The sequence below is a fragment of the Bidens hawaiensis genome, unplaced genomic scaffold (assembly GCF_021521415.1).
Source record: "Bidens hawaiensis isolate Kalapana, Puna unplaced genomic scaffold, B.hawaiensis_p1.1 tig00419573_1, whole genome shotgun sequence".
Classification (NCBI taxonomy): domain Eukaryota; kingdom Viridiplantae; phylum Streptophyta; class Magnoliopsida; order Asterales; family Asteraceae; genus Bidens; species Bidens hawaiensis.
Window position 1 is genome coordinate 98578 of NW_027504906.1, and position 15167 is coordinate 113744.

At 37.5% G+C, this 15167-nt stretch overlaps 1 protein-coding gene across 1 annotated transcript; it reads left to right on the forward strand.

The window, feature by feature from the left end:
* Positions 1–951: 951 nt before the first annotated feature.
* LOC143609360 (uncharacterized) lies at positions 952–1401 on the forward strand. Its single transcript, XM_077084128.1, has one exon. The coding sequence runs from the start codon at positions 952–954 to the stop codon at positions 1399–1401; it is 450 nt and encodes a 149-aa protein (XP_076940243.1).
* Positions 1402–15167: the final 13766 nt, after the last annotated feature.

A 15167-nucleotide genomic window follows, 5' to 3' on the forward strand; every position in this document is an offset into this window, starting at 1 on the left:
TGGTCTTCGCGTTCGATAAATTCCGTTCTTATCACATCTGTCCAAAAGCATCGTTTATACTGATCATGCGGAATTGCGATACCTTTCGCAAAGAAATATGCCAAGCCTCGCCTGATACGATGGATTCCCTTGCTTTCCGAGTTCGATATTGAGATTAGAGATAAAAAGGGAGCGAGGAATGTAGCTGCGGATCAGTTATCACGTCTGGAGGATCCGAAGAGAGAGGAGATTAGAGAGGATGCCATTGGGGATACGTTTCCGCACACGAGTCGTTGATGATGGTGAGATTGAGATTTGAGAGAGAGCCAGTTTTGTATGTGAGTGCTGAAGAGGAGGGTCTGCCATGGTTCTTTGACATTGCGAATTATTTGCCTGAAGGAGTGGTGGTCAAGGGCATGAGTTATCAGCAGAGGAGGAAGTTTTTCGCTGAAGCCAGCCACCACATATGGGATGCGCCGTATTTGTTTCGTGTAGGCGCTGATCGAGTGTTGAGGAGGTGTGTGTGCAGGGAAGAGGGCCGTGAGATTCTTAGGCATTGTCATGAGGGTTTAACCGGAGGCCATCATGGTTCATCTTCCACTGCTAGGAAAGTTCTATATTCCGGCTTTTATATGGCATCGATTTTCAAAGACTCACATGAGTTTGTCAAACAGTGTGACGCATGTCAGCGCACTGGTAACATCTCATCCCGTAATGAGATGCCCCAAAACCCTATTCAGGTTTATGAGGTTTTCGACGTTTGGGGCATTTATTTCATGGGTCCGTTCCCTTTTTCTCGAGGGAACCGATACATTCTCGTGGCTATCGACTATGTTTCCAAGTGGGTTGAGGCTTGCCTTGCCCACTAACGATGCTCGAGTTGTAGTGGGATTCTTGAAGAGGCTGTCATGTCGGTTTGGTACTCCCAAAGCCTTGATCAGTGATAGGGGCACACATTTCTGTAATGCCCAAATGGAGAAGGCGTTGGCACGATATGGGGTCACCCAAAGGTTGTCCACCGCCTATCATCCACAGACAAGCGGGCAAGTGGAGAATGCAAACCGAGGAGTGAAGCAAATTCTGGAGAAAATTGTCGGCAAGAACCGAAAGGACTGGTTTGAGAAGTTGGATGATGCACTTTGGGCTTTCCGCAAAACGTTTAAAACGCCTATTGGGACCACACCCTTTAGGATGGTTTACGGGAAAGCGTGCCATTTGCCGGTTGAGTTAGAGCATAGGGCATATTGGGCGTTGAGATCCGTTAATCTTGACCTGACCCAAGCTGCGAAAAACCGGTATCTACAAATTCATGAGATTGAGGAGCTAAGAGATGAGGCGTACGTGAGACCATGGAGTTATAAAGTGCCACACCCCGACCAAAGGCGGAACATGCTGGGGCGTAACGTCTTGATTGGACAGTAGCTCAAAAGACACTAATTAAAGTGACAATAATTATTTAATTCATTAATAACAAAACAAGTACACAATTATAATAATTAAAACAATTACATCATATTTATTGTTTGAATAATATCCTAAGGTAAAAACTAATATCTTCAATCTTGATCATTGTAGTTACTTGTACCTGTAGCATGTAGTAAGCGTATTCTTCTCACAACTAATGCATCAATTGTTACTGATTCTGATGATTTGCAAGTTGAATCAACTTGCAGTTCATCATCTAACTAATTCCTCTCTTTGAAATGTGCAGGAACAGTCCACTCCATTGAATGAAGTATGGTATATGGATAGTGGATGTTCTAGGCACATGACTTGTGATAAAAGGTCACTTGTTAACTATGAAGAGAAGTTTGAAGGTCCAGTGGCATTTGGCAGTGATGAGAATGGAGGTAAAACCGTTGGAAAGGGTATCTTGACAAATGGCAAAGTCTCATTTGACAATGTGTTCTATGTGGAGGGACTACAGTATAACCTATTGAGCATATCACAGATGTGTGATAAAGGTTATAAAGTTGGTTTTGATGACTTGTACTGTTTCATCTTAAGACCTGAATTTGTGATCCCACTTGATATGATCATGATGATGGCCCCAAGGAATGGCAATTTATATGAACATAACATGAAAGAAGCTGTTTCAAGGGGTGGTACATGTTTTGTTTCTAAAGCCATTGAAAATGAGTCAAAATTCTGGCATAGAAAGTTGTGTCATGTCAATCTCAAGAATATGAACAAACTAGTCAAGGGTGAGCATGTCATTGGCTTACCTACTAGAGAGTTCAACTTGGATGAAAAACGTGTCTCATGTCAAAAGGGAAAGCAACACAAGTCTTCTCACAAGACTAAACTCATCAACTCAATTGATCAAGTGCCGGAGATGCTTCACATGGATCTTTTTGGTCCTGTGAGTGTACCAAGCATTGAGAAGAAAAGATATTGTCTGGTGATCATTGATGATTTCTCAAGATATACTTGGGTTTATTTCCTAAGTACAAAGGATGAGAATGTGAACTGGTTATGAATTGTGTAAACAGGATTGAGAATCAACTGAATAAAAGGGTTAAAGTGACGAGAAGTGACAATGGTACTGAGTTCAAAAATGGAGTTATTAAAGATTTTTTTGCAAAAACAAAGCAATACTTCAACAATTCTCAGCTCCTAAAACTCCTGAACAGAATGGTGTTGTAGAAAGAAGATACATAACACTAATTGAAGCTGCAAGAACCATGCTAGCATATGCTAATCTACCTGTTACTTTTTGGGCAGAAGCCATTAACACAGCATGCTATGTTCATAACAGGGTACTTCTTAACAAAAGTCACAACAATTCTCCTTATGAAATCTTCTTTAATAGAAATCCCTACATCAAGTTTTTCAAGCCTTTTGGATGAAAATGTTCACTCTTGAACACCAAGGATTATTTAAACAAGTTTCAAGCTAAATCCTTGGATTGCTTCTTTGTTGGTTACTCTACACACTCAAAGGCCTACAGGGTATATGTGAAAGATCATTTGAGTGTGATTGAATCATCTGATGTAGTCTTTAATGAAAATCAGTTCAACACAGTTGATGGTGCAACATGGCTGGTTGATCTTGAGAAATTGATCAAGTCTTTCAAGATCTATCTTGAAGATTTTGATGATTCATTTTTCAAAACCAGTGTGATTGAAGAGTCAAATTAGAAAACATTGGATTTGGAAAAATTGTGGAAAAAAGGTTGCAAGTAAAGAAAGTGAATATACATTCATAAAGGATCCCTCAAGTGCAAATGTTGAGCAAGTCCAAGACAATGATCTAGATAACAATCAAAGTCCAGAACAAGATCAAGCAGATAATAATCAAGACAATCAAATAGTGCAAAATGATCAAATTCAAATTGAGGAAGATCCAAGAAACCAAACAGATGAAGAAGAAACGGTCATAGGGGAAAGGTTTCAAGATTTATTTGACATATTAAATTTAGGAAACAATGGTGCATCTACCTCATAACAGGACAATGAGGAAGCACCTGAAGTTGATAATGCAACAACTGATTTGGTCATTGAAGAACCAGATCTCAATGAATCAAATCTTGACACTACTATGTCTTCATATATGATAGTTGAAAAGAATCATCTTTCTGAAAACATCATTGGAGATATAGATGAAAGAGTTACAAGAATTCATTCTGAATCTGCAAACATTTGTTTGAACTCCTGCTTTCTATCCCAAATAGAACCAAAGAAATTGTTCAAGCACTAAAGGACAACAGTTGGGTAGAAGCAATGCAAGAGGAGTTGGATCAATTCAGAGATCTACATGTTTGGGAACTTGTGGACATGCTAAGAAACATATATGCAATTGGAACAAAATGGGTTTTCAGGAATAAAAGGGATGAAAGGGGCATTGTGATTAAGAATAAAGCTAGACTTGTGGCTTTGGGATGCCTACAAGAAGAAGGGATTGACTTTGAGGATGTCTTTGCACCACTTGCAAGACTTGAAGCAATAAGAATTTTCCTAGCTTATGCTGCCTCAAAGAATATAAGGGTATTCCAACTTGATGTCAAATCTGCATTCCTAAATGGAAAGATAGAAGAGGAGGTGTATGTTTCACAACCACCAGGTTTTGAGGACCCTATTTATCCTAACATGGTGTATAAGCTAAACAAAGCCCTATATGGACTTCATCAAGCTCCTAGAGCTTCGTATGATGAGTTATCAAATCATCTTCTTGAAAATGGTTTCCAATGGGGAGCTTTTGACAAGACCCTATTTTACAAGAAGAAAGGAAGAGATTTTCTCTTATTGCAAGTTTATGTGGATGACATCATATTTAGGTCAACCAATGAACAGATGTGTATGGAGTTTGAAGAGGTAATGAAGTCTAAGTACAGTATGAGCTCAATGGGAGAAATGAACTTCTTCCTTGAATTGCAAGTTCAGCAGAAGGCTGATGGGATTTTCATCTACCAGTCTAAGTATGTGCAGGACATACTAGACAAATTCAAGTGTAATGATCTTAAGACAGCTTCAACTCCTATGGATCCAAAAGAAAAAATGATAGCTGATGAAAAAGGGGAGCTAGTGGATGAACATGAATAGAGAGCAAAAATTGGATCATTGATGTATCTGACTGCTTCAAGGCCTGATATCATGTTTGTTGTGTGTGTCTGTGCAAGATTCCAGTCAAGTCCTAAGGTTTCTCACATGAATTCAGTCAAGAGAATCTTTAGATATTTGAAGGGAAGACCTGATTTAGGAATGTGGTATCCAAAGAACCAATCATTTGATCTGATTGCCTACACAGATAGTAACTATGATGGGTGCAATATGAGCAGGAAGTCCACTTCAAGAGGGTGTCAATTTTTGGGTGACAGGCTGGTGTCATGGCAATGCAAGAAGCAGACCACAGTGTCAATCTCAACTGCAAAAGCTGAATACATTGCTGCATCTGCCTGCTGTGCACAAGTCCTCTGGATTCAGAATCAGATGCTGGATTATGGTCTGAATTTCTTAAACACCCCTATTTACATTGATAATATTGCTGCATCTTTTATTGTTAAAAATCTTGTGCAACATTCCAAGACTAAGCACATTAAAATAAGACATCACTTCATAAGGGATTGTAGTGAAAAAGGTTTAACTAAAGTGAAAAGAGTTGATACAAGTGATAATTTGGCTGACCTATTCACAAAACCACTTGATAGAACCAGGTTCAACTTTCTTCTAAAAGCCCTGAGGATGATCAATTCTAATGAAATCTGATTCATGAGGTGTGCTTGTTGAGCAAACTGACTATCTTCTCAAAGTCTAAGTGAATGTTGTGTGTATGTGTTTGATTATGATACTTCTTGATGTTAACTGATATGTGCTTAACTGATCATCTGTGCAAATTTAGGTATCTTTGATGCTTATACTTGTTTATCAGTTGACTTGTAGGATGTCATGATAGGTATTTTGATTTGAATTACTTGATTATATGCTTATCTGATGTTATATTTGAATGTTTGTATATGTGTGTAATCTGATCTGATGATTTTGTTAGGATAAATCAGACTACACATGATGTAAAGTCTGCTTGTTTTGATAATGTCATTTATGTTTAAGATTTGAATATGTTTGCTTGTCTTTGTGTCAAAATGTGTTTTTGTGTCAAGATGTTATGCTTAACTGAAACTGCAAAGAAAACATTTGATCAAAACAATTTTTGAAAACACAGAGCAAGTTGTTAATGGTGTAGAGATATGATAATACTATTCAGTTCAAGCTTTAAAGAAGCTTAAAGGGATTTTTAATGAAAAGTCTCAAAAGAATTACTTTTGTTGAAAATTATGTCATTTGCCCAAGTCTAAGGAGCATATACTTGTATATGTTTGGTCCTGTCTTCTACGTGTAGATTTGAAAGGATAGCCATTAGTCCAAAGAGTGAAAGCATTTGGGGCAATAGTAATTTGTTCTTTCACTAAAAATTAAGCCATTGACTCTAAGCCAAAAGGACATGTATTTATTTATGTGTTTGGTCATGCTGACTACATGTAAACAGAAAGGATAGCCATTAACCTGGAAGCTAAGAGTATTGGGGTGACTGAATTTGTTAAATCTGGGAAATGATAGTACATTGGCTACTTAGCCAATCATATGGATTTAATAGGCTAAAAAGGCACTTAGTACAGTCATTAACATGTATGGTTGCTTTCCCATGATGTGTAAAATCTAAGGTGATATAAACATAAAGAATCTGCTAAGCTTTATGTGGAGTTACATTGTTGTCTATGCATGTTCCAAGATAAATCTTTCCGAATGATAGGCAAAAAAGTGATTATCCAGTCACACACGAGCCCATTGGTATTTGGTCCCCAAAATGAAGTATTTACATGAAAATGACAAAGAACAAAAGTTGAGCAAAAAGTACAGTATAAACAACACAATGTTGTTATGTGCTCATAGTTAAAAAAAAAACAAAACACCATAAGTTCTGTCATTAAAAGTGTTTAAACCAAAACCAGGGGGTCAAAGTCAAATCGGGGTGATCTGGAGAAAGCCGAATAAGCCTTGAGAATATATATGGAGCATCAGAAAACAATATGTGTTATCCATTAAGTATTATGCATCTTAATTGAACATTAATAATATCACCAAGGAAATGAAATTCATGCTAAGTCTAGACCTGCTGTTAACTGTCTATGTTGTCATAATAATGTTGAGAATGAAGTATTGAGAAACCTACTTAGTAAATATGATCCCATACTTGAGATCTTTTCAGAAAGAGAAAGAAACTGTTTTGAAAGGAAACATGACTAAAATTTGATCTCTAAATGCACCATTTGCTCTTAAACAATGATCTTTAAAGATAAATATGTTTGATATTTGGCTTAAGTTGAAAAGTGTTGCATTTTACCCTCAAAAGGATTGAATATGTATTTTCGAGTAAGGTTTAATGTTTTATAAACTTTTCGAGCATACTTAGTCATTTTTGTCTGAGTTTATCCTTATCGAGCATACTTTGAAGTTTTCATAGTCTTCGGGTAGAGTCTACTATTTTATCTGAAATTCAACCTTCCGAACAGGCTTGATATTTGCTTATGTGTGAATATGATTAACTTTTCATATACTTAAGACTTTCTAGCATACTTTGCATTTTGATTGAAAGTATAACTATTTCTAGCAAGCTATTTGATATACGGTGTTCACTAGCAAGCTTTGTGATCTTTAAACATTCTAGCAAACTTAACAGTTTTATAGGTTGTTTAAGTCAGTCTAGCAAGCTTCGTGAGTGAATATGTTACTTCCAGCAAGCTTTAATGTTTTTAAATGATCTAGCACACTTATGTGATTATTTGACTATTTGAAATTATTCTAGCAAGCTTTGTGATTTTGAGTGTGTTCTTGAATTTGTTTTACCATGTACGAGTAAACTTTAAACTCTAGCACACTAAATGATTATGTGGATATGAATATGTTTCTTTGAAATTACAAGTGTTTTCGGGCAAACCTAGTTTCCCGGGCACACTTTATGTTTCGATCACACTTTGAAATCCTCAAGTGTTCTCTTAACATACTTGGTAATTATTCAAATTTTTTGCTTTACGAGTACACTATGTGCCTAGAACTCAACTCTAGCACACTTTGCTTATTCAATAGTGTCTCGGGCAAACTATGTATAACAGTGTACTTGAATGATTATTTGCTAACTGTTTATACATTTTTGGGTAAGGTTTGAGTTAGTCAGACATTCGAGCAAGGTTGTCAATTAGGAATATGTCTAAGATATTATTTTGGGATTCTTAATTGATTCCTAGCAAGGTTGCCTATTTGATAATGTGTACTTGATTATTAGTCTTGTGATTTATTTCTCGAGCAATCTTGTATTTCAAGTAAGCTTCCTTCATTTTACTTAGATTTATTTCTAAAATTACTTTATATTTTGAAATAACACTGAAACGAGTAAGCTTTGTGAAAGTGGAATATACCTAGCACACTTTGTAAAAACTGACTTTTTCCGAGCAAGGTTTGCTAAATGAACTTTAATCGAGCAAGGTTTTAAATGCGAATATATTTAATGGATAATGTTACTGTTTGACAACTATTAACTCGTTAAACAACAAAATGCATTATAAACCCACTTTCAAAAGGGTATAAGAGAGGTAGTTAGAGAAATTTTCCACACTTCACTTCTCTCTCTCCTTCCACTTTCCCTCTCGTTTCAGAAAAACCAAACGACTTATCGCTTTCATCTAATAATCCAAACCCTAGTTTGTCAGCCCACACAATCCGACTCGGTAAGCATCAATTAAGTGTTTTCCGACCACGATTATGTGATAATGGGCTTTGATTATTCATGATTAGTAACTCTCTGTTTTGTATGAAGGTTGTAAACTTGTCGAAGATCAGGTTCTTAATGAACTTTCCTTTAATCTACTTCAAAATTATAACTTGAAATTACTTAAAGCGGTGAACTTTAGGACTAATTTCTGCTTTGAATATGTTTGTTTATGTGTTTAGATATGGCTGATCAAGAAATCCGAGATATCCGTTTAAGCACAAGCACAACATGTGTGCCTTGTTGCAAATCACTCCTGAGAATGAGGAGGTGGCTCTGATGATAAGGTGGCTGATAAGATCGAATATTCGTGTTGCCTTGACAGAGTGCCCGGTCATTTATAGAAATCATTCGTTAGATTTTTGGCGCTCAACACAATTGATCGATGGTATAAACGGTAGGCGAGTCGAGGCCACTGTAGCAGGGCAAGAGATTCATGTTACTGAACGATTAATCAGGAGATGTCTGCAACTGAATGATGATGATCATAATCCTATTCACTTCACGACTGATCATTTGTTAAAGATATTCGTACAAACGAATGGGTATGAAGGGAACGTGCACGAAGGACAATTCCAGAAGGGAATGTTCCCAAATCTTTACAGATATTTGATTCACCACATTATCCAGGCCTTTTCCCCTAGGAAAGGCTCTTGGACTCTTATGAGTCGTGATTTGGCTAATGCTGTTGTTACTGTCGTATATGATCTACCATTCAACTTCTCCAAGATGATTTTTGACGGAATGGTGGACACATTAAAGGAGAATGAAAATAAACGATTTCTAGCCTATCCTCGGTTTCTGCAAATTATATTCAATCATGAGCTACAAGATCTACCCATCATGGGTACAACACATGTGTTGCAGAACCCAAACACCTACAAGAGGATTGCTAATTTGGGAAGTACAAGTAGGTTCAATCCCAATGTTGATTTTGATGTTTTGCCATCGTTAGTGAACCATGATGCTGAAATCATGCTAGTACCTGAGTTAACCTCAGAGGAAGAGGAGGATGATGGGTTGGAAAGTGATAAAAGTGATGATTCAGGTGATGACGGTAACGATGAAGAGGGTAATGAAGGAGGAACTGAAGGTGACTTTGTTGATGCAGTACAAGTTCAGGGGGAGTTCCAACCCATACCAACACCACCTCACTCACCACTACGAACCCCAACCCAATCCCCACCTCAAACACCACTTGAAACCTTAAACCAGAACCCACTTCACAACATAAACTAAACCCCACCTCAAACCCATCCTACCCATGAACCATATATTTCAGAAGCTCTTCCCATAAACTTACAAACCTTTCCATCCACACCAATTACATTCCCATCCCATACCCAAACCTCAGACCAACACATTCAACCTACATTCAGAATTATTCAAACCAAAACCTTTACAATACCAAACATTAATCCTTTACCTTCCATAAGTGAAAATATCATTAATGATCTAAGCCCTCCCATTAACTCAATCCCTCCACACCAGACCCAAACCACAAACCCTATACCAGAACCTTTCTCCACCTCACCACCAATAACCCCTCCCTCTGGTACTTATCTGTTTGACAGAAATTTGGACCTCATGTTTGAAAATGCTACTTTGAGGAAGAAGAATGAGGAGGTTTTGAAGGAGAATGAGGATTTGAGAGCTCAGTTGGCCTGGGCACTTTTACAGATTCAAACCCTGGAGCAGGAGGTTGTATAGACCTCAGCTGCCCCAAAACTGAGGGAGAATATTTCACATGATGAGGCAACTGGAGTTGACAAGGAGGTGAATGAGGAGATTGTGAATGTGTATACAGGGGTTAAAACAGTTGATACCGATGGTTTAACCTGTATATTGAATACATATGATGAGAGTGATGATGAGGATAGTGGTGAAAGAATGATATTTGAGGAATATTATGAAGCTGGCAAATCTGGGGGTGAACAAGATTATGATGTGAATAATGAAGTATTAAATATTGTTGAAAGAGATGATGATGATGTGTTAAGAAAAGAGAAGGATGTGGAGAATATGAATACTGATCAGGTGGCTACTGATGTTGCTACTGACATACAAACTGATGTCATGACAGATACAATGACAGCCACTGATATTCAAACTGACATTATGATAGATGAATGAGCTACTACTAAGGAACTTGTACTTACAGAACCAGAAACAGATAAAGTAGGTTCCAAGAGGGTAGAGCAGGATGCTGAGATGGATGATTTGGAGAAGGATATTGATGACTTTCCACCAGAAACAGAGGAGGAAATGAAAAGAAGATTAGAAAAAGAAAAGGCTATTGTTGATAGTGATGAGGAGGAAGAAGAGCCTGTTACGGCAAATGAGGATGTAGATACATGAGGATGCTGCTACTGCCATAAGGCTTGAGCAAGTCTTAAAAGAAACAAGGAAGAGGGAGTACATTGCCCATACCTTATCAGCAGAAGAGCTGACAGAGCAGGAAAACCTAATTTAACAGGACAACATTGCTAAAGTCTTTGATGAAGAAGAGGTTGAAGATCAGGAGGTGATTGAAACTCTGATCAACATGAAAAAGGCTGAAGAGTTTGATAATTCCCTAGCTCTGGTTGTGAGTATGTTCAATCAACCTAAGAATCAACATGAAAAGGAACCTCAAAAGGAACCAGAGAGGGAAACTGGAGAACCAATTGATCAAATAAAAGAAAAACTCTCCAAGTTGCATGAAGAATTTGCAGAAAAGGTGAACAGGTTTGCAAAGATATACACAAGAAAAAGAAAAGCCTATGAACAAGCTGAGAGAGAAAAGTCTCCTAAGAAAGGAAAATGGGATGAAAAGAATTAATATTTTGTTGAAACCCCTGAAGAACAAGAAAGCCATCTAAGGCCTATTCCTATTTAGATTGTTAGGCCTGAGGACTTACCAAATCCTGATGATGAAAAGATTGATGTTGTAAATGAGTCAACTAAGAAGGAGGATACATCTGAAGATGACAATGATGATGATAACCAGGGTGATACAGCTGAGAAGGTTGATGTTTTGTCTCCACAAGTAGAAATGACTAATGAGCAAAGGACAAACATTCAACAAAGTTTAAATGAAGCTCAAAAGAAAAATCCATTGATAGTGAAGCTGACCACTTTTGGTCACAAGTTTGAAGACCTGGCTCCACTCATGATGAGGAGTTGCCGAGGATGATTGAGAAAGAACATGATGAGTTGAAAAGAATAATGCAAAAGAAAAATCATGATTCTTTGAGATATAGAGAATATTTGAGAGGTTGTGGACTCTCTAAAAAGGACTTAACCAAGATGACCTTCAAAGTTCTTGAAGAAACTTATAATGCAAATAGAGAAAGAAGGGAAAGAGAAGAAAGGGAAAGGTTGGAAGGAAAGATTGAAGATTTAGAGAAAAGATATGCAGGTAAGTGTGGTTATTTAATGGAGAGAGGTATGGCACCTGAGATGGTGGATAATCTCTCTAAAGCTGCTGTTGAATCTCACTATAATAGACTCAAAAAGAAAGATAAATCAAAGAGAGATCAACGTGAACATTCTGTCAATCAATCAAGGGAAGATCAACCAGAACCCCCTTTCAAGAAAAGAAGAATCATGACTTCGAGAGAGAAACAAAAGGCTGAAAATGAATCGAAAAGAGCTGAAACACAAGAAATCCCTAAACAAAAGGCTGAAAATGAATCGAAAAAAAATTGAAACACAAGAAATCCCTATCCTAGTGGAAGTAAAACAAGAACCAGATGAACCCACTGATTCATGGGATAATGAGGAAATGATTCAGATTTTGAACGATGTGATGGTAAAGCAGAAAGGGATGAATGAGAAAGTTTTTGAAAATTTGGGTAAAGCACAGCTGAAACAACTATTCTATGAGCAGAAAGCAGAATGGGAGAAAGTATTGTTGGAAGGTGTAAACCCAAGAAGCTTCATTGGTGGAATATTTGTACCTGCTGGAAGACTTGATGATGAGAAAATATTGGATATGATTGGAAGATTACACAGGGATGCAGGTGAAAACTAGTTTGAATTGATCAGACTGCCTGCTGAGTTGGTTATGGAGATATACAGAAAAACATTTGGAGTCAAAGGGCCTACCAATCCAATGACGTCTGTTCCAACCAGGCCCTCAGCTTCAAGGATGCATACTTCAACTAGCAGGGGTGAGTCAATCAGAGGCGGAATTCAAAGGAGAGAAAGAGGCCAAACTAACATAGATCTACCTATGAAACTCTATTATGACTCAGTCTCTCAAACTTTGAAAGTGATTATGCAGAGCAGACAGCTGAGGGAGATAATTTTCAAAGATGATTTTGCAGAGTACAAGAGAGAGAAACTGGAGGCAATGGCCAATCTTGAGTTGTATGACTATCATGATACTAGAAAGTTGGCTTGGAGACAACATAATGATTTGTCAAAGTATCTGAAAAGTGAAGCTGAAAAGGGATTTCCTCTGCTTAATCAAAAGAAGAAATGCGAACTGACCAAGCATGAGAGGAACAAAAGATTGAAACGGGTGAGGAATATAAGGGATGCTGAATATGATTATGTTTCAAAAGTCAGAAACAATTCCCTTGTCTAACATGAATACATGTATAAGTATGAGGAGGAGAATGACACGCCCAAACCATGAAGTCTATAAGAATGGACAATTGCTTAAATTGAATACAAAGAAAATGATGGCCACTACATTCTTCGAAATTCAGATGGACTTATCTTGGGGATAATCAGAAATGATGAAGACCTGTCCTTTTTGCATAGAGAAGATTTGAGGACTATAATGGAAATGACAATTCCTGAGAATCACCCTCATTATCGAATTCTATCCATCTTTCAGCAAAGGGCAGGAACTGTAATAGTTGAACAAATACAAGCAGCCCACAACGCAAGAAGAAGATGATTCTTAGAATAGGGTTTGCTTTGTAATGTCTACGGATAAATTTTAAATATGTAATATTTTGACTTATGAATATGTAAATTTGATTTTGATTTGATGTGTGTTTTGACTAAGTGTATGTAACCTTAGAGGTGTTTTGGGACAGCTGAGGTGTTCCAATCTAGGGGGAGATTGTTGAGTCAATAATTTGACTTGAAATGACCTAAGGAAGATTAAGGGAGATTGGAATCTTCTCAACACTCCTTTGAAACGACTAAGTATGGAAACCGAACACACTTGGACATCTGAGCAGGGTTTCACTTGTCCTAGAATGGTATTTTTCCTTTCGGGAAGGTTATCTTCGTGAAGTCTTCTTAAGTGATGATCCGAGCAGGGTTCACTTCATATAGCAAAGGTGTTCTTCAAGTCGAGCACAGTTTTCTTACTAGCAAATCCTTGACTAAACCAAGCTTCTGAAGCCAAGTATTAGGAAGATCTAGCAAGGTTTGATTAATAAACAGTAGTCCGAGCATGCTTGTTGAAAGTAATCAAGAAACATTCTAAGTACTTTCTCCAGCAAGGTTCAACTCAGAGCAAGCTACAGTGCTACCAGCATAGTTCAAACAGTGTTACCAGCACACTATGACTTGCTTAATAAGTGATCTTCTAACAAAGAGTTGAAGGGATTCATAAAGAACTGTTTGCTCGTAGGACCATATCGAGCAAAGTTTGCTATGGTCAAGAAGATTGAAGTCTGCTAGGTGAGTATTTTCTAAGGAAAATACTCTAAGTAAAGTCTACCCGGAGAACTGTTCACCAGCACACTTCAAGGTTACCAGGTCTACTCGTAAAGGAAAAAAGGCACGAGTCTACTCGGAGAAGACAATTGACACAAAGTCTACCCGGAAGACCTGTTTTTACACTTAGTCTATTTTTGAATATGTAATTTGATTATGTACCAATCATTAGGGTTTCTGAAAGGAATAACAGCTGTCAGGTGGTAGCAGGCCTATAAAGAGAATAATTTAGGGCACGCCTAAAGGAGACACAAGACGGCAGACAAGTTACACTTTTTAGACTTAAGAGAATATTTTCTGATATTGAGTGTGACAACTGTCATAGGATTAGTATGGACAATACATTCCTTACAAGAAACCCTAATCGATTAACATTTGCATGAATCTTTTCTATAAATAGAAATCTTTTGATTTATTGTTTATGTTTGTTACATTATTGATCCTTAAGCAACAACTCTGTTTGTTTTTGATTCCGCCATTAACAAGCATTGTTCTTACCCAAAATAGAAACCGTCATTAAACGTCTTGTCGACACACTTATTGTGTGGGCTATGACTTTATTGTGAGTGTAAGCGATCAATCCGGGACCGACAATCTCATCTGATGATGGTCACTTTGTTGATTCCTCCTCAGCTCCTCTTCCTGAAACACATGAGATTGGTGAATCATCTCATAATGCTGAGGAGAATCTAACTTATTTATTTGAAAATGTTATTGTGTCTGAGAATCCAACTCTTTGGATTCATTCGTATCATCCTCAGGATAACATCATTGGTGATCTTGATGTAGGTGTGGAAACACATCATCAAATTGCTAATTCTACTGATTCTATATTATGTGCGTAAGCCGATATGTATTCCTTGGGAATCATGAATCTCGCAAAATACACTTGTTTTCTATCTCAAGTTGAACCGACAAATGTTCATATGGCTCTTGCTGATCCATCTTGGGTAGAAGCGATGCAAGAAGAATTGCAACAGTTTAATCGACTGGGTGTATGGGATCTCATTGTTATACCGGTTAGAGTTAAGAAACCAATTCCTACAAAGTGGGTATTTAAGTGCAAAAAGGATGATCATGGTGTGATCGTCATAAACAAAGCAAGACTTGTTGTTCTAGGCTTTAATCAGCAAGAAGGCACAGATTACATGGAAGTGTATGCTCCAGTTGCGCGATTGGAAGCTATACGAATTTTCTTGGCCTATGTTGCGTTCAAGAACATAAAAGTTTAGAAGGTAAGATCAAGTTTTATAGTCTAAAAACTT

Coding starts and splice junctions, on each gene's coding strand:
- LOC143609360 (XM_077084128.1), top strand. CDS start 952: ATGGAGAAGGCGTTGGCACGATATGGGGTCACCCAAAGGTTGTCCACC.